A 20,488-nucleotide genomic window follows, 5' to 3' on the forward strand; every position below is an offset into this window, starting at 1 on the left:
AAGAAGAAGAAGAAGCGTTGAAGTATAGGTATGCCATTACGATCATTATCCACAGCATGAATTCAATCCATCTCCCGTCGTGCCATCATGCAGAAATGCCGTCTCGTCATTAGCCAAAGCGGGAAAACGCAACCAAAGCGCAACAGAACAGAACAAACAAACCAGAACAGACAACCCAGAACAGAACATGACAAGACAAGACAAGACAAGACACAACAAAACAAGACATGACTAGACGATAGCCAGTCTGGTCATCCAAACATCCGACCAGCACCATCTTACGCTCACTCACGCAACGACGAAAACCGGACGGGGTATAATGCCACACAGCGCAAAAACAAAACACAATCTGTACACTCTCCTCCAACGCTCTAGGCTTCCGTGACAGCCTCGGCCTTGATCCCGTTCTCCTTGGGCGCAGGCTTCTCCGCAGCGGCCGCGGTCAGCTCCTTGATCTTGGCGTCCTTTTCCTTGATCTTCTCCAAGACGGACGTGTTGAGCGTCTTGAGAGACGCCTGGCCCTTCTTTGCCTCTTCGACCTCCTTCTTCAGCGTGTCGAGCTCCGTCTTGGAAGCTTCGCTGGACGCTTTCAGGGTGGCGAGCTCGGCTTCCCACTGTGCCGACTTGTCCTCTTGAGCTTTGCGAGCAGCAACGGCGTCGTCAACCGTCTTGGCGCTGGCTGCTGCCTTCTCCTCGGCCTCCCTCGTCTCCTTCTGTGAGAGCTCAAGGGCTTTGGTGGCCTCGATCAGCTTGGTGTCAGATTCCTGCTTCAACTGCTCGAGGGCCTTGGCTGCCGAGGCTGCCTTCTCAGACTCGACAAGCTTAGCCTGAAGCTCTGTGACCTGGGCCTCCTTGGCAGCCTTGTCCTTGGTGGCGGTTTCGACGGCGGCCTCCAGCTGAGTGACCTTGGCATCGTTTGCCTTGATCTGCTCCTCCAGCGTAGCCTTCTCGGAAGTCGCCTTCTCAGCTACGGCCTTGTGTTCCGCAATCTCGGTTGCCAGAGCGGAAGCCTTGGCCTGAGCATCGGTGGCCGCCTTGTGCTCGTCGGCCAGCGACTTCTCAGCCTTCTCCTGCGCCAACTTCGCAGCTTGGGCCTCTTCCTGAGCAGCTGAAAGGGTAGCCTTGGTCTCATCGAGAGAAGCTGTCGCACTCTTGATGGCATCATCGTGGGCGCTCTTCGCGCTGGTCAGCTCCTTCTTGGTTCCCTCGTGCGATGCTTTGGCCTTCTCCAAGGCAGCATCGTGATCAGCAGCAGCCTTCTCGAGCTGGCTCTGGAGCTCCGCGACCTTTGATTCGCTCTGCTTGGCGGCCTTCAGCTCGTTGTCGAGCTCATCCTTTGACTTCTGAAGGGCGCTAAGTTCGTCCTTGGTGGAGGACAGGGTAGACCTAGTCTCCTCGTGTGCCTTCTCAGCGTCGGCTTGCGCTTGTTGGGCAGCAGTCAGCTGGCCCTTGGTCTCTTCGTGTCCGGTGGTGGTGGCTTTTTGAGCAGACTCCAGTTCCGCAATCTTAGCATTGAGCTTCTCGACCTCGTCCTTCGATGCCGAAGCCTCCTTGAGAGCCTCATCCTTGGCGGCAAGATCCTTCTCAAGAGCGGCAACCTTCTCGTCGGCTGCACTGCTCGCTGTCTTGGCAGCGTTTTGTGCCTCCGAAAGCTCGGCGTCCTTGCTCTTGAGGGAAGACTCTAGGGCGGCGATCTTGTCATCGGCATTACTATTCGATGCTTTGGCAGCACTCTGGGCCTCCAGGAGTTCAGCGTCTTTGCTCTTAAGCGATGACTCAAGTTCGGCAACCTTTTCGGCATGTTGCTTGGCGACGGCCAGGTCCTTCTCCAGCGCTGAGATCTTGTTTGAAAGCTCAGTGGACTCGGTCTTTGCCTGGTCGCCGGCTTCAGCAGCCTTGGCGAGCTCAGCATCCTTCGCCTCGAGCTTCTGCGTCGACTCCTTCAGCGAAGATTCCAGTTCGGAGACCTTGGACTGAAGGCCGCTGGCTTCACCCTTGGCAGACTCGGTGGCGTTGGCAGCCTCCTGTTTCGCAGCGTCGAGCTTCTTCTCGAGCTCCGCGATCTGGGCACTGGTAGATTCCTTGAGCTTGCTGACGTCTGTCTGAGCGGCGGCGGTCTTCGATTGCTCGCTTTCGAGATCGGCAGTAGCGGCAGCGAGCTTCTTTTCCAGCTCTTGAACCTGAGAGGAAGAGGTGTCGGTGGCCTTCTGTGCATCCTGCTTCGCAGCTTGGACCTCAGCATCCTTGGCAGCAAGGTCTTCAGTCGCCTTCTTCAACGAACTCTCCAGCTCGCTGATCTTGGAAGCCGAGCTCTCGGTGGTCTTGTTAGCCTCCTGCTGTGCCGATTCCAACTCCGCCTCCTTCTTGGCCAAGTTCTCCTGGGCATCCTTCAAGAGTTTGTCCAGGTCTGCAATCTTTGCTGAAGAAACCTCGGTACTGTTGCTGGCGTCGCTGCGAGCACTTTCAATCTCCTTCTCCTTGGCGGCGAGGCTATCCTGTGCCTCCTTGAGAGACGATTCGAGCTCCGAGACCTTCTTGGAAGAGGCTTCGGTGGCCGCTGTTGCGTCTGCACGAGCACTCTCAACCTCTACCTCTTTGGCAGCAAGATCATCTTGGACCTTCTTCAGGGAAGACTCCAGCTCGGTCACGCGAGCATCGGCAGATCCAGTAGCGTTTTCAGCATCGCCCTTGGCCTTGGTGAGAGCAGCCTCCAACTCTGCAACGCGAGCAGCAGATGCCTCCGATGCCGTTGTGGCATCCTTCCGGGCGCTCTGTAGCTCTGCGTCCTTCGCAGCGAGGCTGTCCTGAGCATCCTTTAGCGACTTCTCCAGCTCAGTGATCTGGGCAGCGAGAGTGTCAACGCTGCTCCTCGCCTTTTCGGCAGCTTCAGCAGCGTTGTCCTTCTCGGCGGTGAGCGCAGCGATCTGTCCTTCCAATTCTGACGTCTTGGCAGCGAGATCATTCTGTGCCTGCTTCAGCTCACCCTCCAGCTTGGAGATCTGGGTTGAGAGCTCATTAGCATCGCCCTTGGATGCGTCGGCAGCAGCAAGCCTCTCTTCCAGCTCGTTGATCTGCTTCTTGAGCGCATCGATCTCACTTTTGCTCGAATCAGTGACAGCGACAGCTTCTTTGCTAGCGTTGGTAGCCTCCTCAGACTTGCTGGCAAGTTCTGTCCTGGCCGACTCAAGGTCAGATGTGCGGCTAGACAGCTCCTCCTTTGCGTCGGTGAGCGCCTTCTCAAGCTCAGTGATCTTGGCGGTGTGCTCTGTGGAGTTGGAGGCGTTGGCCGACTCGAGCTCCGAAAGCTTCAAGCCACGGGCCTCGTGCTCTTGGGAAAGCTTGTTGTGTGCCTCGGTCTGAGCATTGAGCTTCTCAGTAGCGTTGGCATGGTTAGCCTGAAGCTCCTCGATCTGCTGCTTCAGCGAAGACACTTCGCTTTGAAGCTGGTCGACGTTCTTGCTGCTGATCTCCTTCTCGGCGGTGAGGGCAGCGATGATCTCGTCCTTGGCATCGAGGTCGGTCCTGGGAATGAGGGAAGCATGGTCGGCGCGCAGCTGCTCTAGCTCGGCGTTGACCTTGGCAAGGGCCTCTTCAGCACTCTTCCTGTCTGCTGTGAGCTGCTCAAGCTCGGTGGTAGCCTTGGCGAGCGACTGTTCAGCGGTAGTCTTCTCTTCCGACAGGGCCTTGATCTCGTTGTCTTTCGATTCGAGCTCGGCCTTGGGCGCTGGCTCGCCACCCTTCGCTTCGAGGCTGGTGATGGCGCTCTTCAGCTTCTCAATCTCCGACTTCAGAGCATCGATCTCGTTCTGGAGCTCGGCGACACGGGCCTCGTGCTCTGCGTTGGTGGCGGCGATCTTGCTGTTGAACTCGCCTTCACACTCCTCACGGACAGAGTTACGCTCCTTGGTCTTGGCCTCGCGCACTTGCTGCACGACTACGCTGACCATGTGCTCCTCGAGATCTTTCTTGTCCTGCAAAAGCGTAGCCTCACGCTCCTCGAAGGTCTTCTCGCGCTCCTTGTGGTCGTCCTCGAGGGTCTTGACGTGCTCGTCCTGCTTGTTGGCGACAATCCTGGCGTCGTCGAGCTGGGCTTCTGCATGGGCAAGCTGCTTCTTCAGGGCCTCGAGCTGGACTTCGTACGAGTCGTTGGGGTTTGGCGGAGGAGGTTGGACGCCTGTGTGCACGCGGCGGATTAGCGAGGAGGCCGGTGCATGCAGCGGGGCAGCGTGAAGTGAGAAGGGGTAGAACGGACCCGAGCCTGGCACAATAAATTACTGGGCAGGCGGGGTGAAGTGAAAGAGAGGTTGCTTACCTGCGTCGGTGCCAGAGAAGGCGTCTCTCGGCGTCTCGGGCGGTGTGTCGATGCCATTGTCGCCGGTCGTGGGCCTGGACTTGCTCGGAGCAGGTGCATGTGCTTCTGCTGTCGTGACGGCGGTGGTAGGTGAAGTCGGTGCGGCGCCAGCGCTGCCGAAGAAGTAGTTGTACGCCCTACGCATGCTGCTGGTGCGCTTGGGTAGTCCGGGGCGAGTTGGCGTCGTTGATTTGCGTCCTCTGGATTCTTGTCGCTCTACTGCTCCTTCCGTGGCAGCAGCGATGGTGTCTTCGGAAGTCCTGTGGCTCTGACCACTCTGGTTCCGGTGTGCTGGGGGAGGTCGAGCGTGGCTGAGCTTTCGACCGAACTTGGAAGAGCCCGACTGTATATCGGCGAGGATCTGCTTCTGCTCTTTGGCCGTTGCACTGAGGCGGGTGTCAGTTTAGGATCAATGGCGGTGTGGTGACTAGGGCAACGGCGACACGCAGAACAAAGGGATTGTTGAGAAGCAGGCAGGAGGTGAAACGCGGGCGCTGGGCAGATGTCGCGAGACTAGGAAGCTATCTCTTACCAGAGCGAAGCGTGGGGGATGGTGGAGCGTGGATGCAAAGGTGCGGTGAAGACGAAGAAAAAGTCGGGATGACGGAAGATCACTCACTCATAGCTTTCCCTCGAGCGCCAGCTAGGCATGATTCAGTTCTGCTATCAAGCAATGACACGGGCTCCAGTAGCCTGCTAGCCTGTTCCTCCTATGAAAAGATTTTACCGATTCTGTCAAGCGGACGGGGGCGCCTTTGGTCCTCCAGCGTGAGCTTTATGTACGGGCACAACGCGTGCATCTTAGCGTCCTTGTAATAGTATGCAGCCCGCAGCACCAAGCATGGCGGCAGGCCAGTCAGGGTGCGCTGAGCAGACGCTCTGCACGTTGCACGCTTCACATGGGGCAAAGTCAACACGCCGCTTACTGCAAGCACAACACACAAGAGCCCGCTGTGAGGGTCGTCCGCGGCGAAGCATGGGTCGAGCTCGGGGCGCGGCTCCACTTGATATCTTACCGCCTCGACCAGGTTCGGAGACGGCAGGTGGCCATGGCAGCACCGACGTTGGCGCCTGGAGACTGTCGACGACCCAACATCCTCGTCGGCCATGGGCAGACGTGGTGTTGAGCTTGCTGTCCACACGAAAGGTTGCCTCGTTGGGCTGTCGTCGACAGTCGCCCATATCAGGGTTCATTTCATGTCGAAGCAGCAACCCTGCGGGAAGACCATCGGCCTGGGTACCCAATCACAGCGCTGCACGTAGTGCCACCAGACGTCGCGTGAGGAGCCAAGGACGAGCAGCGAGGAAAGTAGGACGAGCACCGTGGTGTCGACGAGGCGAACCAGACTCTATATCTGCTGCAATCGGTGCTGAATGACGGTCATCTCGACTGCTGGCCATCTTCGGAGGGGGCGCACTTGTTGCGGCCATGTCGCCACGACCGCGCGTTGACACGACATGGACAGCTGTTGGAGCTCAAGCTTGAGCACGGATACCGTGCAACACCAAGTCGCTGTGGCGTCGTCCTCAGCAGTGATTCGACTTCTGCCACCACAGGACGCAAGCCGTCCACTGGTGCTGCAGGAACACTGTCCGTCTCAAGACAAGGACTCCTTGACCAAAATGCATGCTGTGAGAGGTGGCCTCGAGCAAGGTGAGACATGATAGCCAGGATGGTAGAGCCATGGTAGCTCGAGCCCAACTTCTTTGGACGAGGCGCATGAATCAGTGGGTGAGATGCAGGGCTCGCGGCATTTGGCTGATGCGCTGTCACAGCTTTCCATCGGCCGCTAGCCCAAGCTCCCTCACACCGCGCCTTGGCTGATCGCGTCTGTGCCCTCGACAGTCCAACAAAAACTTCTCGTTGTCCCGGCGACCCCTCTTCACGTGGGAAGAATACGAATTTCCTCGGCGAGTTGCTAGCCGAACCATCGCCGTACTCTGACAGCGGTGAAGGCCGTTGTGGGGGTTTGGCGGACGACGACGACGTCACTTGCCCAAAATCACCTCGACAACGGACGAGCATGACCTTGGAGGTTGAGATGAGCATAACCTTGGACGTTGAGATGAGCATAACCTTGAGGTTGAGATGAGCAAAACCTTGAGGTTGAGATGAGCAAAACCTTGAGGTTGAGATGAGCAAAACCTTGAGGTTGAGATGAGCAAAACCTTGAGGTTGAGATGAGCAAAACCTTGAGGTTGAGATGAGCAAAACCTTGGACGTGGAGATGGGATGTGCGCATCTCATTCACTGATTCATAAGGCTCTACGAAAGACCGCCCAACACATGCCCAATTGCGACGCCGTAGTCATGCTGCATCCTATGTTCTTAGGGACGAGAGGAAGAAGGAAAAGAGCATTTCCACATAGTGAAGAGAAATCCAAGCGCCAAATCCAACCACATGCGCCATACGCAGAAGCAAAGTATCAATGCGCGGACCCAGGCCAGTCGCTGCTATCGGATGACCGCCTAAGGTTTCGAAACAGGGGGTGAGATCGATCGTACATAAGAATGACCTCTGGAGAAGACGCGGGAAAGGAACCCGCAAGTCTGGAGAGAAGTTGTTGATGTCGTGCTTCGCGACGTCGGCCATGTCGCTCGCGACGTTGTTCGTGCCGTTCTCGCAGTCGGTTCCGGCCTATAGTGCGAAGCAAGACATCAGCTCAGAGACGCAGCAAGTGGGAAGCCTCAAGACTGAGGGCCAGACCAACCCCTGCGTATCCGATCGCCGAGTCCGCCTGAAGCCGCATCAGTGGCTGTCGAGGTACCAGTGGTTTGGTTGTCCGCAGATCCAGTATCCGAGGGAACGACATATGGGTCCTGTGGAGTGCCCGTGCCAGCTACGCTATCAAACGCACCAGGCATCTGTCGCGAACCTGATGGCTGAGCTGACGCAGAAGCTTGGGCACCTGCTCCACTTTCTGCGTGAGTGGCGATGCTTTTCCGACAGTGTGGACAGGTATCATGCTCACTCAGCCACGCAGAGACACACGGATGGTGGAACCAGTGTTTGCAGGGCAGTTCCGTCACTTCCTCGCCAATCAGGACTTCATCCATGCAGATGCTGCATTCAGCGGTGTGCTCAGGCCCAAGCATGTCTTCGGAAACCTTCTTCCTTGGCAGCGCGTCGATGTCGGCCTGCGTAGCAGGTGGAGGGGCGTTGTTGGTGGCTGTCTGCTCCATGAGCTGTGAGACGATACGATCGAGGCCTTCTTGAGAGTACACAAAGTCGCCCATCTGACCCCCTCCAGGTATAAGACCTAGCGATTGGAAGAGGTTCAAGAATGGTGCTGGTACATTCTCCCCGCCTGGTCCACCGCGGCCGGAGCCATCGCCGCCCTGGGGCATGTTTTGAGCCCCGAGTGCTGCCATCAGACCAGTCATGACACTGTCGGTGATTAGTATATAGCACACGTTGCCCTTTGCAACCTGACTTACTTGGAGATGTCATCGACAGGCTCCACGTGCATACCAGAGCCATCGCCTCGTGGTGCTAAACGTGCCCCGCCATGGTATGTAAACCGACCAGTAGGATTACCAGGTTGATCTTGCCCTTGTGCCTCTTGGTATGCCGATTGGCCGGCGCCTGAGAACAACCCTTCGCCCTGTCCTTGATGTTGACCTTGGCCTGCTGGTTGCCCTTGTACAGCCGCTCGTGTCAACCCATTGAGCATTGACATGAAGCCACCAATGGAGGCAGGCGCATTGACAGCTGCAAGGCCTTGCGGAGATACCGACCGTGTTATGGTAGCTTGGACGTTGAATCTACCAGGCCCAACCCGCACGAAGTTGAAGTTGCTAATATCCGCTTCGTCCGGATCGTCGTTTGCGAATGGGTTCTGGTGGGGGTTCAGGCGAGGCGGCGGTGCTTGCTCGAGGTCGGGCATGGAGTTGTCATCTTGATCACCATCGTAGCCAAACATGTTGCTGTCTCGTGGGTCATTGTCATCCTCAATCTGGGAGGTGTAAGCGCATGTCCGCCATGTTCAGCCTCGAATCGTAGGGCCGGATTTTAGGTTTCGCGGTCAACTCACAATCTCTGTGAAGTCTGAACCGCATTCCGGACAGGTAAGGCCGCGCTCGTCCCTGTACCACTCGTCGGCGCACTCGTGGCAAAACATCATATCGCGGTGCCCGGGCCTCTGACTCCCCGCCGGCATGGGCGCACTTTGATTTGCTGACGAGTCCATGTCTGCAGAGCTGTGGCGAGGACTCGTGAACGAAGATGGTTTGCAGCTGCAGACATGTCAGCAAGAAACACAGACTACGGTTACAAGACGCAGGCTCACAAGGAGATATCAGGAGGGCGTGACCTATGCGTGGGCGATAGCTCGGTGGTCCGTTTTGAACTAACCGGCCGGCCTGCTATAGCCAGACGTAGATCGGCGCAAGGTGAATGGTGTAGAGTAGGTAGAAGGGTAGCGAATGCTTCTAGGTATGAGTTCGTGCAGACGCCGTGGAGAAGTCGCGATGCCGGCGGCGAAATCGAATTCCTGGTCGAACGCTTGCTCAGATCCGAGTGACGTCGGTCGTTAACGTCTGGAAGATCGCTGGCGCAGGGTCCAGCGAATCGGTACAGGCTGACCAACGACTACCACGAAAAATACTCAAAGTAGCAAACAGTAGGAGAAGCGTGGACTGGGCTATTGCGGCCGTGCTAAGGCTTTTGAAGGTGGTTAGCAGTCTGGTTGCTTGGTTCTGACTCTTCGTTCGCTCAACCACTTGTCCATGGCCTCTTGACGACTTCTCTAACATTCCATGGGCTTCGGTCAAACTGCCACAGTGCTTTTGTACAACTACAACCGTTAGGACCAGAACTCAGGTGAACAGCAAGCCTCGTGTTTTACAGGAAAGTTGCGTGTATGCTTTTCTGGCTGATATATATCCTCATGTTCGTACAGCCTTAGCCAACCTTGTGACGGAATAACAAGTGTGATATCCAAACCCACCAACGCCTGTGCAACAAAGAGATTCTGCAGCATCTATAATTGCAAACTCAGTCGCCCTCAAACCGTTCACCTTCTCCTGCCGGACTTCAGCAGGAGAGTCCCCACCAACCCAGCAGCGACAGCGATACCGCCCACAATCGCGGCTCCTACCAAGCCCTCCTTCGCAACCTTCTCATCGATAAGCCCCTTCAAGCTCCCTGCCTGCAGATTTGCCGGCTCGAGCTCCAACAGCAACTCGTTATATCTTCTTGCCTCCGCATAGTTGCCCAGTTTGTAATTTCCCAGCGCGAGGTAATACAGACACTCGCGACGGCGTTCACGCGAGCCACGGAAGATTTCCGACAGCAGGCGCACGCCTTCTTGCTGGTCGGGGCGATCGTTCGATTTGATCAGGCCCTGGGGTCCTGTTAGCCGTGGATGTGGGAGCCGTGAGTGGGTGGTGTCGTTACCCATGCGTAGTTGAACTTGGTCTGCAGGCCGACATATTCGCCTTCCTTTTCGTATTGCGCGCGCAGGACCTGGAGTTCGTCGGGCTTCAGCGGCGACTCAACGTCGGCAGCATCTCTTGCGGGTCAGCTCACTCGCTCAAACTTCTCTCAAGTACGGACGCAACTCACATGGGAGCGACGGCGACATGGCGATGTTTGGTGATTGGGGTTGCAGAGGTGCACTAGATGGCGTGTGGAGATCAACGGCAGTGCACAGGTGAACGGCGAGAAATGTCTCGTGAACTTGTGAGAACGGCCTGTGACGTACGCCTCGTGGCTGCGCTGGTGGGTGGCGCCGTGGCGGGAGCTGCAGCCGCGGTCGCGTTGCCATGCGCGCACAGGCCAGCAATCACAACAACAAACCGAAACACCAGCATCCTCACCACCAGAGCACACGTCCACAGTCACGATAAACCTGCCGATCGCAAACCTTACCGAATACTCGAACCTCACAATAACACATTCGCGACCTGCATTCGACCATCAAGATGCTCCTCGACGAAGACCCCGCCGCCGTACGCCCTTTCCCCTCAAACACCCACCCACACACTCACCACTAACTCGCGCCAGCTCATCTCGCAATGCACCTCGCACTTCAAGATCGCCAACGATACCGCCTCGCTGCTGCGCATATCCGACTCGCTGAGCACCCTCTCTCAGTTTCGCTCCCAACACCTCTCTTCGCTGCAGGGCTCCCTCTCCCGACTATCCCGCACCCACCAAACACTCAGCGCGAACCATAACCACACGCTCTCACAACACAACCCGACGAACCACGCCGCTGAGATTCTGAGACTGGACACGGAGAAGTTCAAAATTGCGAAGCAGGCGTCCGACCTCGAGATCGAAGGCGAGAGGCTGCAGCAGGAGCGGGAGCGACTGGCAAGCGTTGCGCAGGATCTGGAAGCGGAGGGTGTCGAGGGCGGAGAGAGAGAAAAGCCAGAGAGTGAGGACGCCACAATGTAAGTTCCGCCGCACGAATCCATGTTCGCGTAAGCAACGGGGACACGACATGTTCGACTCAGCCGGTGCAAGAGCACACCAGGCTAACGCGCACAACAGATTGAAACTCAAACTCTACCGCACCCTCGGCATTGATGTCGAGCCTGATGCCACCACAGGCCAGTACAACAAAGCTGTCATTCGCAACGCGGCAAAGGGCGATGTGCACGTCGTCAACATCGACCCCAAGTTCTCGAGACACTTTTACACAAACTACTTCTGGCGAACCATGTAAGGAGCCTGGATGGTTGAAGCAACACATGTCGACTGCTTTTTCTTTTTTTTTTCCTCCTCTAAGATACCTCTTCTCTGATGGCGTTTGGGGAATTTGGGTACCATCATGACGCACATATAATGACAACTTCTTCCTGCAAATGGCGTCAGCACATCTTCCATTGTCATAGCATTACATGTCACATTCGTAGTCAATTAGTACAGCACATGGTGATACTTAGAGACCAGAAGGAAGACTCTTCACTTGACCCAAAACAATCTTGACGACAACATCTTGATTTGCACTATGCTAGAGAGCGCCACGTGGCAGCTACAAATCGTGGCCATTGCCCAGGTTTACAATCCATTCCACATCTGGCGCAAAGGCGCGTAGAGCGGCGAACGTCAAGCTGTGCGTGGCAAACGCACGTCATATATTGCTCCCCAACTCAACACGCAAATCTACCTCTTGCTCTTCTTCTTGGACGGGACAACCTTGAAAGCACCAGAGTCGAGGGCGGGCTGCTGTTGCTGTTGCTGCTGGGTGCTTGCGCCACCCTTCTTGGCGACCTCAGACCAGCCACTGCCTGCCGACTTGTTCTCGGCGGGGCTGGAAGTGTTGCGGTCGTCGATGATGCCCTTGTCGGCGAGCTTGCGGCGGCGAAGGAACTCCTCGGCAAAGTGGCGGGAGTCAAGGGTGTTGCTGGCTGAGTGGACGGACTCGGTGATAAGCTCAGCATCGGCGGGGAAACTCAAGAGAGATGAGACGAAGTCCTCAGCTACCAGAGAATTAGTAGGTTGTTAATCATCATGTATCGATTGCTTACCATTGATGCCCTTGTTGAGGTCAGAGCGAAGCTCATTTACAGCCCACTTGCGGAACTCCTCTTCGGCGTTGACCTTGCCTGAAACACCACCAAGGGTGGTGGTGCGTGTGACAGTAGGCTTCTTGACAGAAGGCACGGCAGTGGAGCTAGTCGAGCGAACGATGGCCGGCGCAGGACTGGCCGTGCCGCCGGGAGTCTTGACCTTGCCGCTTGCTCCCACAGTGGTCCAAGGGCTGGCACCGGCAGCTAGAGCTGCAGCAGGAAGGACTGGGGTCTGTTTGCTGGCCAGATCAGCATACCGCTTTCCAGCAGAGGCGGCTGGAGCAGCGGCAGCGGCAGCAGCAACAGCACCGAGGGCACTGGCTGTGACAGCAGCTTGAGCCGCTGCACGGTGTTTGCGGGCCTCCTCTTCTTTTTGGATCTGCTGAAGCGTCTTCTTGGAAGCGGGTGTCGGTTGAGCAGGAGCCTTACCAGTGGTAGGCTTGGTCCACACTGAGGCACCGCCAGGGGGAGCTGGAGTAGATGGAGAAGCACCAGTGCCGCTCGCCCATGTGGAGCTTGAGGGTAAACCGGGTTGGACCACAGGCGACTGTGTCTGTGCCAAAAGCTCCTTCTCGAACGCTACCCGACGGGCAGCAGCAGCAAGAGCCTCGCGCTCGGCAGCCTTCTTCGCCTCTGATTCCTGGATCTCCCTCAGGGATGGACCCCTTGAAGCTTCGGTAGGCTCCTTGGCCCATGGAGCGACGGAAGCGCTCGGTGTGTCAGCTGCAGGTGTAGCAGCACGAGAATCCGCGTGTAGATCTCCAGGAACGATAGCCTTCCTCTGCGCAGCGGGTGCAGGGAGAGGAGACTGCGAAGGTGGCGGTGGGAATGGGTAGATGGCGGGTTCAACTTGCTTCCAAGCCGATTGCGGCTGAGGAGACTGCTTAGCGGACTGCGCCTTCTGAACTTGCTCTGTCAAAGAGAGTGTTTCCTGAGTAGCAGATGGCGCTTCAGTGCTGGGCTCCGGTGCTTCAGCGCGACCATCATCATGTTCGGGAGACGTGAGGTCGGCCTCGTGTTCCTGTGCTTGTGTGGCTGGGGCAGAGGGCTTTCCAATCACGCCCTCAGGTGGAGATACAACCCTAGACTGTTCAAGATCTGTCTGCACCCGCAAGTCATTGAACTGTTGCAGGCGATCGGCAGAAGCCTGAGCAGCTTGCTGGTCGTTCGAGCCGAGTCTCTGCAGGGCGTCATGCTCAGCCTGCTCACGCTGCAGACGAGCTCGGTCACTGAGCATGGCAACAACTTGCTGCGCATGTGAAGCAGACTCAGGGTGCTGCGGGACGAAAGATCCAGGTGCGGTACCGAAAGCAGGCTGTCCCCCTCGGCCAAGGCTCAGACGATCTACAAGGCCAGAGACTTCCTCATCCCTCATGCTGCCCATCATGTCCATGCCAGGGCCAACAGGGCCCAGACCGGGGACCATTCCAGGTCTGAAGGCGTTCTCCATTAGACCTGAAACTGACGCGCCGGGACCAGGTCCCTGAGTGGGAGATGGCTGATAGCCGCCAGGCGAAGTGATACTTCCATAGCTCGGCTGGCTGTGCAGACTATGGGCACTGGAGTGGTGTTGTAGCTGATTTGGCATGATACCTCCCAGCTGAGCTGACCTCAAGTTGACTGATTGTTGCGCTGCCAGGTGCTCCTTTTGCCTAGCCATGAGGTATTGCTCCTCTTGCTTCCTACGCTCGAGAGCATTCTGTTGCTCTGCAGTCAAGGTAGTACCGAAGCTAGGGAAGCTGTTGGCGAACGGCGGCTGAGCGCCGGGCGCGGTGCCAGCGCCACCAGCCCAAGTGTTGCCGGGCTGTGCTGTAGCTGGTCCATGGGGAATGCCAATCTGGGGGACCAAGAACGGCTCGCGAGAGTTGCCAATACGGCGAATGAGCTGGGCGAGTGGCTCATAGTCTGGCTCCTCCTGCTTCTTGACTAAGAGCTCGGGAGAGAAAAATCCAGCCTTGTACCAATCGTGCATCTCCAGGCCAGAGAAGGGACCTTGAGTGTTACCTGATGGATCACGATAGATCCACCTCATACGGTCAGGCATAACCATGGTACGCTGCTGAGGTTGAGAAGGCTGGCTAGAAGCCGGACTTCCGATACCCGGGGTAGAAGGCTGCGCTGTCCTGGTCTGGTTGAGAGCAGCCATAGACAACGAGGTAGTTGCAAGATTAGACTGTGCACCAGAAGTCTGTCCAAAGCCCCCATGGTCGTCACCAGAAGCCCCGGAGAAATCGTCGAACAGGTTGCGGTTTGCGCGGAAGGGGCTGTCGGTGTCACGATTGGGAATGCCGCCGCCAGGAGCTTGCGCGCCAAACCTGCCAAAAGCTCCGGTCATGCTTTGCTGCCGGTCGCCGTGCGAAGAACCATCGTCAATATGCTGCTCATTTGAACGCATTTGCTCCTGCATCGAGGCTGGGAAAAGAGACCCTAGCTTGCTGGCGCGGCCAATTGAGCCATGGCCAGCACCTCCGAACAAGGAGCTGTTTCCGAGCCCGACAAGCGAGGGAGATTGGACTTCACCTACGTTTCCGAAAGCACTATCGAACCCAAATGGACGTTCACGACTGGGCGTGCCTAGACCCTGAGGACCTGCGGCCCAAGCCGAAGAGCCTCCCAAGCCAGGAAGACCTCCAAGCCCCGGCAACGTAGAAAATCCGCGCCCAGGTCCAACACTAGATGTCTGGCTTCGGTCCCCAGTAGCCTCAAATGCCCCGGGTGTTCTTCCAAAACCTCCCAGGCTGCCAAAAGCATTGTGTAGGCCTGACATGCTCGAATCCACCTGGAAACTGCTCATGCCCGGATAATGAGCGTTTGGAACGTCCGACCCGTCTGAGTCTTCTTCTTGTCCTTCGCGGGCATGGTCAGGGCTTCTGTAAGGGTTGGTATCCGTGGGGCTCATGGGATCGTTGCCTCTTTCTCCTCCGCGATGGGGTGTCTGCTGGGTGAAGTTGCCGAACATATCACGGAAGCCTGTATTGTCAGTAGTCATGCCAAAGGTGGCAAGTCCACCGTCGTCCCGTCCGTCAGGTCGGTGTGGAGTGCCAAAGCCACCTAAACCATGCCTGGGCGGGCTGACGTCTTCGCCTCGTAGCGCTGCTGAGCCCGTAGGGTGATCATCCTCCAGGTAGGGATCGGTATCGCTGCTCATAGGCCGGTTGGAGCGCGCCTCCATCCAGGACGCGCTTGGCTTGGACGGCTCTGCTTCGCTAAGCTTTCCAAGATTCCCAACGGATGCCTTCTCTTTCGGAGCTTTTTCGAGTTCTTCGGTGCTGGGTTTGCCCATTAGCCCCTTGAACCTGCTTTCACCCCGCACACTTCCCAGTCCGGACTTCTTCTCGGATTGCGGAACGCCAAAGCTGCCGAATGCGCCCATGGGACCTGAGAATCCACCTCCCTGCGAAGCGGCCCATGGCGAGGTCCCACCTGGACTAAACGGTGCAGTTGTTGTGCGTTTCAGGCTTCCAAGAGGTCCAGCGCTCTCCGCAGAGGCCTTCTCTTTCTCACCTTCCTCGCCAATAGCCCCTGCTGTTGGCTCTTTGTAGTCGGTTCTGCGACGTATCAAGGAAGGCGGGGGGGTCACCGTGTTGGACTCCTCGCGCGCAAATCGAGAGGTTGCAGGTGAGGCAGGGAATGGATACGCCTCGCCAGTGTCGCGGCGACGGTTGCCAGGTCGAGTGGATGTTGGCGACGACAGGCCATACGGCGTGCCAGGGCCTTGCGAAATGGACGTCTTGCGGAGAGACAGAGCCTCCTTGGGGTTACCGTCCTTGTTCGTGTTCTGGGTGGGTGGTTTGAGCGGCGAGTTGACAGAAGACAGGAATACCTAAGTTGATTATTAGCATGGGAGATATGTCATGGCACAGGGAAGACAAGGCGTACCTCTCTCTCGTCCTCTGTAAGTTCTGTTTGGTGTAGGGGCTGTATGCTACCGTCCCTGTCCCAGCACTGGTCGACCCCGCTCTGAGCCTCCCTTCCATGGTCGTCCTTGCGCCCCCACGAAGCGGCCGAGGCACCGTTTGTGGCGTGAGGTTCCCAAGAGCCCATGTACAGATGCGAAAATCCTTCTTTGATGTCGTCTGAGTCTCGCTGGGATTTGAAGAGCTGCACTAGTTGATCGCGAGAATAACGCCCCTCGATGGAACCTCCGTTGCGCCCCGGTTGCGCATGTGGCGGTACGTAGACTCCCGAGCTTGTCGAGGTCTGGGGAGCGGGCGCATCTCGAGAGGCGGGAAGAAGTGCAGATCCAGAGGGCGTGGTCGCATGTGAGGGTCGGCGGAACGTTTGCGTGGCACCATTCGTGCGTCGAGCCCTGGGAGCAATATTAGTATGCAGTTGATCGGGCGCAAGATGGCCCGTGGTGGTAGCGAGTGAGACAGTGGGCGGCGGTGGGATGGTAAGAAATATTTGTCGCGGCCTGAGACAGTGTCGTAGAGCTGGGAGAGCTGCATAGCTAGACACGCCGTGCGGTTGCAAGGTAACAAATTGCACACAGGGTTGCACTTACCACTCGCCGCTTGGATCTGTGCGTGCAGAGCCAGCGTTACTTGCTGCAGCTGCTGAAGCGAAAGAAGCAGGTGCCATTGTGGTAGTGGAGTGTTGTAGAAGGTACGATGGTGGTATCGAGGCCTTGGGTTTGGTGGTGGTGGTGGAGAGCGGCAAACTGATTGGGGGCAGTTGCGAAAAAGTCGAGGATGATGTCAAGTCGCAAGCTGATTTGGCTGAGCGGGCGAGGAGAGTGGCACTCGAGGGTAGTGGTACAGGCGAATGGGAGCGTTGATCGTAGGATGGCGACAGACGAGAGGATACCTGTGCCTGGCAGCGAAACAGCCGAAAAAACAGATCACGTGCATTTCCTCACACTAATTTTGAACCTATGACGCCCCAACCTCCGCAACGCCAACGCGTCCGTGTGCCGCGTCTGACGCGACACCCAGCATTATCCAGACGTCTCCACGGACCCCCTGCGTCGCTGTTCTCCTCACTCCTACACCTTTGACGGCGTATAGCTGCGTGCCTGTATGTGTGTGTGTGTGCGTGCGTGCATTCGCGACCCTGTCAGCTCGCTTGCACTTGTCGACCCAGAGAACGATGCTTGGACGTCTGCCGTTCCTTACATGTTGCTCAACATCAAATGCTCCACGACACCTTGCATCAATATTCCTGCGCATTCTTTACCTCTTGACACGCGAGGCTTCGCACGACCTCCTCTCCTGGAGGCCTGTCGCGGATTTCACAGTCGTTCGACCTTTGTGTTATCCTGCAAGCTGCGGTTTGTATTTGTCGTTACTAGATTGATGAATGCTGGTGGCGTTGTAGCTACCAAGCACGGTAACAGCACGTGACCCCACGAGACAGCATCTACAAGCTCGGGGACAACGTGACGTGACTACAGTCTTGTCCTCGCTGTCATTGGCCTTGTTTCAGAAGCCCCATCCCAGAAGCTTCGAATTTTGCTCCACTGCCCAGCTACGACCTGCAGCACCAGCGCAAATTTGTTTGCTTGGGCTGCTGACATGCTAAGGTCTGTTTGCTGTGTTATTGGCGACGTGCAGCATGTACGCCCTGGGCCATACCAGTCATTTGCTATTCTGCGATCGACCAAGCCCGCTCCCCTGTCGAGTGGTTTGGTATCAACACTGTGTCGTTACAACAGGTTACAATACGTTACACTTTCACAGGCTCGCTCCAGTCAGACGGATATATCGGATCCCAACCGATAGCAACATTTGCAGGCAACACGAGGCTAGGTCCATGCTACATAGCACCCCTTGAAAGCAGCCCCATGTCAGCATTCACCTCAAGTTTTGTTCAGCACCAGACTCACAGATTGTACATTGCTTCTGCTCCTTTGCTTCTCGTCTAGAGCTTCACCGATTACTGCATGTTTGGACGTACTTCCTGCTGCAGCAGACTCCCATTACAAGTTTCCTCGCCTTTTCCGTCGATCACTTACTGGTCTTCAAAGCACCTCTGCTAGAGGATAGCTACTTACCAATCCCCCTACCAACTTTGACTCGATCGAGAAGCTGTCAACGATCCACGGTCCCATGCGTCGCTGTCGTCACGAACAAGAAGAGGATCCATACGCGAGTGGGAACGAAAACCGCCGTCAAAATCGCGACAGACTGAACGGCGACATCGAAAGATACAACCTTCTCAGACGAATCAGATCAGAAGGCCATGGTGGAGCACGAGGTCCACCTCTTTTCGGCATGGGACCGGGTGGACCTAGATTCGGACCTTCATTAAGACATATGTTCGGAGGCCTACCGTCTCGCGGACCTCCCGGCTACCCAGGGATGTTCGACCCCAGGCCTCCTGGACCAAGGTTTTCCAGTCCGCCGCCGTTCTGCGACGACGATTCCGATTCTGACGATGACGAATTCCCACCGTGGTTTGCAAGCAGTCCGTATCGCTCGCCGAGATATCCTCCACGACCTGCCTTCGGCAGGCAGCATGGTGGCCGAGGGTATCGGAGACCTCACTGCACTCATTGCGGACACCACGATGACTTTGAGGATGATGAGCATTTGTACATGCCTGGACCGTTCCCCCCAAGGAGAAATAACAGACATTGAGGTGGGAGTTGGCTCATGTACGTACAATCGATCGGAATACACGATTCTCTCTTCCTTCCTGGCTCTCCCGCAAGTGCTGGCTCGATCCTCACTCTCTACTACCCCAACGACGTCTTCAGGCACGTCTTTCAACCGATGACCTACTGAGTCCAACGGTGCCCCGCAGCAACCCCGCGCAGCCGTAGCCACCTCCACTACAGTCTGCTCCTGCATCGCGCAAACACATGCCTGCCCCCTCACCACGACTCACGACCTCCAGCAAGTGCAGCCACTCTGTCAGACCCGTGTCCGACGGAACAGTGCACAAGATCACGCTCGCACTTTGATGCTTCGCAATTAGAGTCACGTACAGTGTCTCCCGAGTGCACGCAGCGAACACCATTCCTTGCTCCCTCCCACCTATGATGTTTGCGCCCTGCTGTGTTTCCGCACTCTGGCTGTGTGAGTAGTACCAACGACTGGGTGGCATGTGCGGAACAAATACAGGTTGCGCAGGCGCTTCCATTCCTTCCAGGCGAGCTAGTTGTCTATCATAAACTGGCATTGATCGTGAAGAAGCTTGGATCAGCAATGTACTCATCTGATTAATACGCTTTTGAGTTGCTAGCAACGATGGATCTTGTATCTTGTTCGAGATGGTTGGCAGAATCTGTCTCCGCTTCTCGCGTTATATTTTTCTTTTGCATGGCTCTCGACTTCAGCAATGACGTACAGATATGTTTTGAGCAATTTTCCAGCCAGAATGTGAAATAGCTAAGAAGGCCTGTCGACCCTTGAGAACTTGCAAACCGACTGTTGCTGTTTAGAGCCATTGAGTGCCTTCTACTATCGAAAGAAAACGCCCCATCCCGATTCCTCGTCTTCCAACCTAGATCTCGACTTGCTCGTAGTTTAGGAATAATAGTCTTATCAAGCGATGGCGCTGCTGCAGTCATTGGACTCATGTCGTCGATTGATACTGCATCGAGATCCTCTGCACCTCTGGAGCTCCGACGAAACATCATGCTTGGACCCCCCAACTTCATTTCTGGGTGAGGATTCGCGTCTCCACTGCTGTTCGCATCAGTTGCAACTGTACGCTTGGCCTCGGTTGTAGCAATGATCACGTCAGTCTGTTCGGAAGTACCATCTCAGCATAGTCCATTGCCTTCCAGCCAGCATCCCGCGGAAGGGTTGGGAGAAGCGTAGTCGCGGACCACTTTGTATGGTGGCCTGGGAACATGATCTTGTGCTCTTGCTCATCCTGCAGAAATCGCACCAGTACCCAGCAGGCTGGACAGCACTTTTCGCTTACTGGCATATGCTTCATAGTCGCTTCCAGTCTGTCAGGAATTGCTTTGCCAGGTAGCTTTAGATAGTCGAGCTTCTCCGAAGTACTCTTCGCAATCAGTGTGTTGCGTTTTCGCTTCAAGGGTGTATGCCCGATCAACAGTTTCTCGGCATGGATTGTACCCAAGAATGCATCGTCGCGGTCGTACTTACCGGCCTTTGTACTCAGCTGCTTGGAATGCAATCTCACTATGTCCACTTGTGCCGACACGAGTTTGATCCCAGATGTTGTATTAGTGTTGGGCATTTCTGTCGCTCTGAGATTCTTGTTGTGCTTCTCAACCCAAGGCTTGAAGAGAGTTGCGATCTTTGAATCCGTCATCTTTCCGCCGTTGTCCTTCTTCAAGTCTTTCAGCGGGTCGTCCAATGTCATCATGCTGCGATCGGCCTTGTCTTGGAAACGTCGGATCTATTCGAAATCTACTTTCAGCGTGAAGCTCGCATTAGGCGAGGGGTCTGGTTGGAATATGCTAGGCTGGACATGGCAGTGTGACGTAGACACACGATGTCCAGGATCCATATGATGCTGCCTCAGAATGGCCAAGAGCAATCGAGTATAATCATGCCCGGATCAGCGAACGCATCAAGGACGCGTCATTTTGTGCGCGACTTCAAAGAAACTACGGAGTTCCCAACGAAATTGATTCTTGCGAGTCGAAGATGAAACCGGCTGAGAAAAGAGCGTGAGATTTTGAGTCCAAGAGAGCT

General features: G+C 56.2%; 6 protein-coding genes across 6 annotated transcripts, besides 8 other annotated features; 1 reads left to right on the top strand and 5 right to left on the bottom strand.

Annotated features, from left to right (window-relative positions):
* Positions 1 to 15: part of a tandem repeat that runs on past the window's edge.
* A 126-nt stretch (positions 16 to 141) lies between these two features.
* Positions 142 to 188: a tandem repeat.
* A 1-nt stretch (position 189) lies between these two features.
* Positions 190 to 228: a tandem repeat.
* Positions 229 to 371: 143 nt separating this feature from the next.
* EKO05_0000771 (uncharacterized protein) lies at positions 372 to 5,002 on the bottom strand (the record flags this gene model as incomplete). Its single annotated transcript, XM_059635496.1, has 3 exons — positions 372 to 4,174; positions 4,313 to 4,737; positions 4,971 to 5,002. 3 exons carry the CDS (start codon positions 5,000 to 5,002, stop codon positions 372 to 374), a joined length of 4,260 nt encoding a protein of 1,419 aa, XP_059491479.1.
* A 2,038-nt stretch (positions 5,003 to 7,040) lies between these two features.
* EKO05_0000772 (RING-type E3 ubiquitin transferase) lies at positions 7,041 to 8,542 on the bottom strand (the record flags this gene model as incomplete). Its single annotated transcript, XM_059635497.1, has 3 exons — positions 7,041 to 7,740; positions 7,791 to 8,308; positions 8,387 to 8,542. The coding sequence occupies 3 exons, from the start codon at positions 8,540 to 8,542 to the stop codon at positions 7,041 to 7,043; spliced, it is 1,374 nt and encodes a 457-aa protein (XP_059491480.1).
* Positions 7,297 to 7,421: a mobile genetic element.
* An 825-nt stretch (positions 8,543 to 9,367) lies between the features above and the next one.
* On the bottom strand, positions 9,368 to 9,937 carry EKO05_0000773 (mitochondrial membrane protein; the record flags this gene model as incomplete). The annotated part of the gene is made up of 3 exons (XM_059635498.1): positions 9,368 to 9,697; positions 9,751 to 9,863; positions 9,919 to 9,937. The coding sequence occupies 3 exons, from the start codon at positions 9,935 to 9,937 to the stop codon at positions 9,368 to 9,370; spliced, it is 462 nt and encodes a 153-aa protein (XP_059491481.1).
* A 340-nt stretch (positions 9,938 to 10,277) lies between these two features.
* EKO05_0000774 (putative kinetochore protein spc24) lies at positions 10,278 to 11,026 on the top strand (the record flags this gene model as incomplete). The annotated part of the gene is made up of 3 exons (XM_038936535.1): positions 10,278 to 10,304; positions 10,360 to 10,751; positions 10,852 to 11,026. 3 exons carry the CDS (start codon positions 10,278 to 10,280, stop codon positions 11,024 to 11,026), a joined length of 594 nt encoding a protein of 197 aa, XP_038803318.1.
* Positions 11,027 to 11,466: 440 nt separating this feature from the next.
* On the bottom strand, positions 11,467 to 16,454 carry EKO05_0000775 (kinesin-like protein; the record flags this gene model as incomplete). Its single annotated transcript, XM_038936617.2, has 4 exons — positions 11,467 to 11,783; positions 11,832 to 15,696; positions 15,753 to 16,182; positions 16,378 to 16,454. 4 exons carry the CDS (start codon positions 16,452 to 16,454, stop codon positions 11,467 to 11,469), a joined length of 4,689 nt encoding a protein of 1,562 aa, XP_038803319.2.
* Positions 11,526 to 11,547: a tandem repeat.
* Positions 12,138 to 12,181: a tandem repeat.
* Positions 12,182 to 12,207: a tandem repeat.
* A 426-nt stretch (positions 16,455 to 16,880) lies between the features above and the next one.
* Positions 16,881 to 16,915: a tandem repeat.
* Positions 16,916 to 19,553: 2,638 nt separating this feature from the next.
* On the bottom strand, positions 19,554 to 20,156 carry EKO05_0000776 (uncharacterized protein; the record flags this gene model as incomplete). The annotated part of the gene is made up of 1 exon (XM_038944791.1): positions 19,554 to 20,156. The coding sequence occupies one exon, from the start codon at positions 20,154 to 20,156 to the stop codon at positions 19,554 to 19,556; it is 603 nt and encodes a 200-aa protein (XP_038803320.1).
* Positions 20,157 to 20,488: the final 332 nt, after the last annotated feature.

This window comes from Ascochyta rabiei, chromosome 1 (assembly GCF_004011695.2).
Source record: "Ascochyta rabiei chromosome 1, complete sequence".
Lineage (NCBI taxonomy): Eukaryota > Fungi > Ascomycota > Dothideomycetes > Pleosporales > Didymellaceae > Ascochyta > Ascochyta rabiei.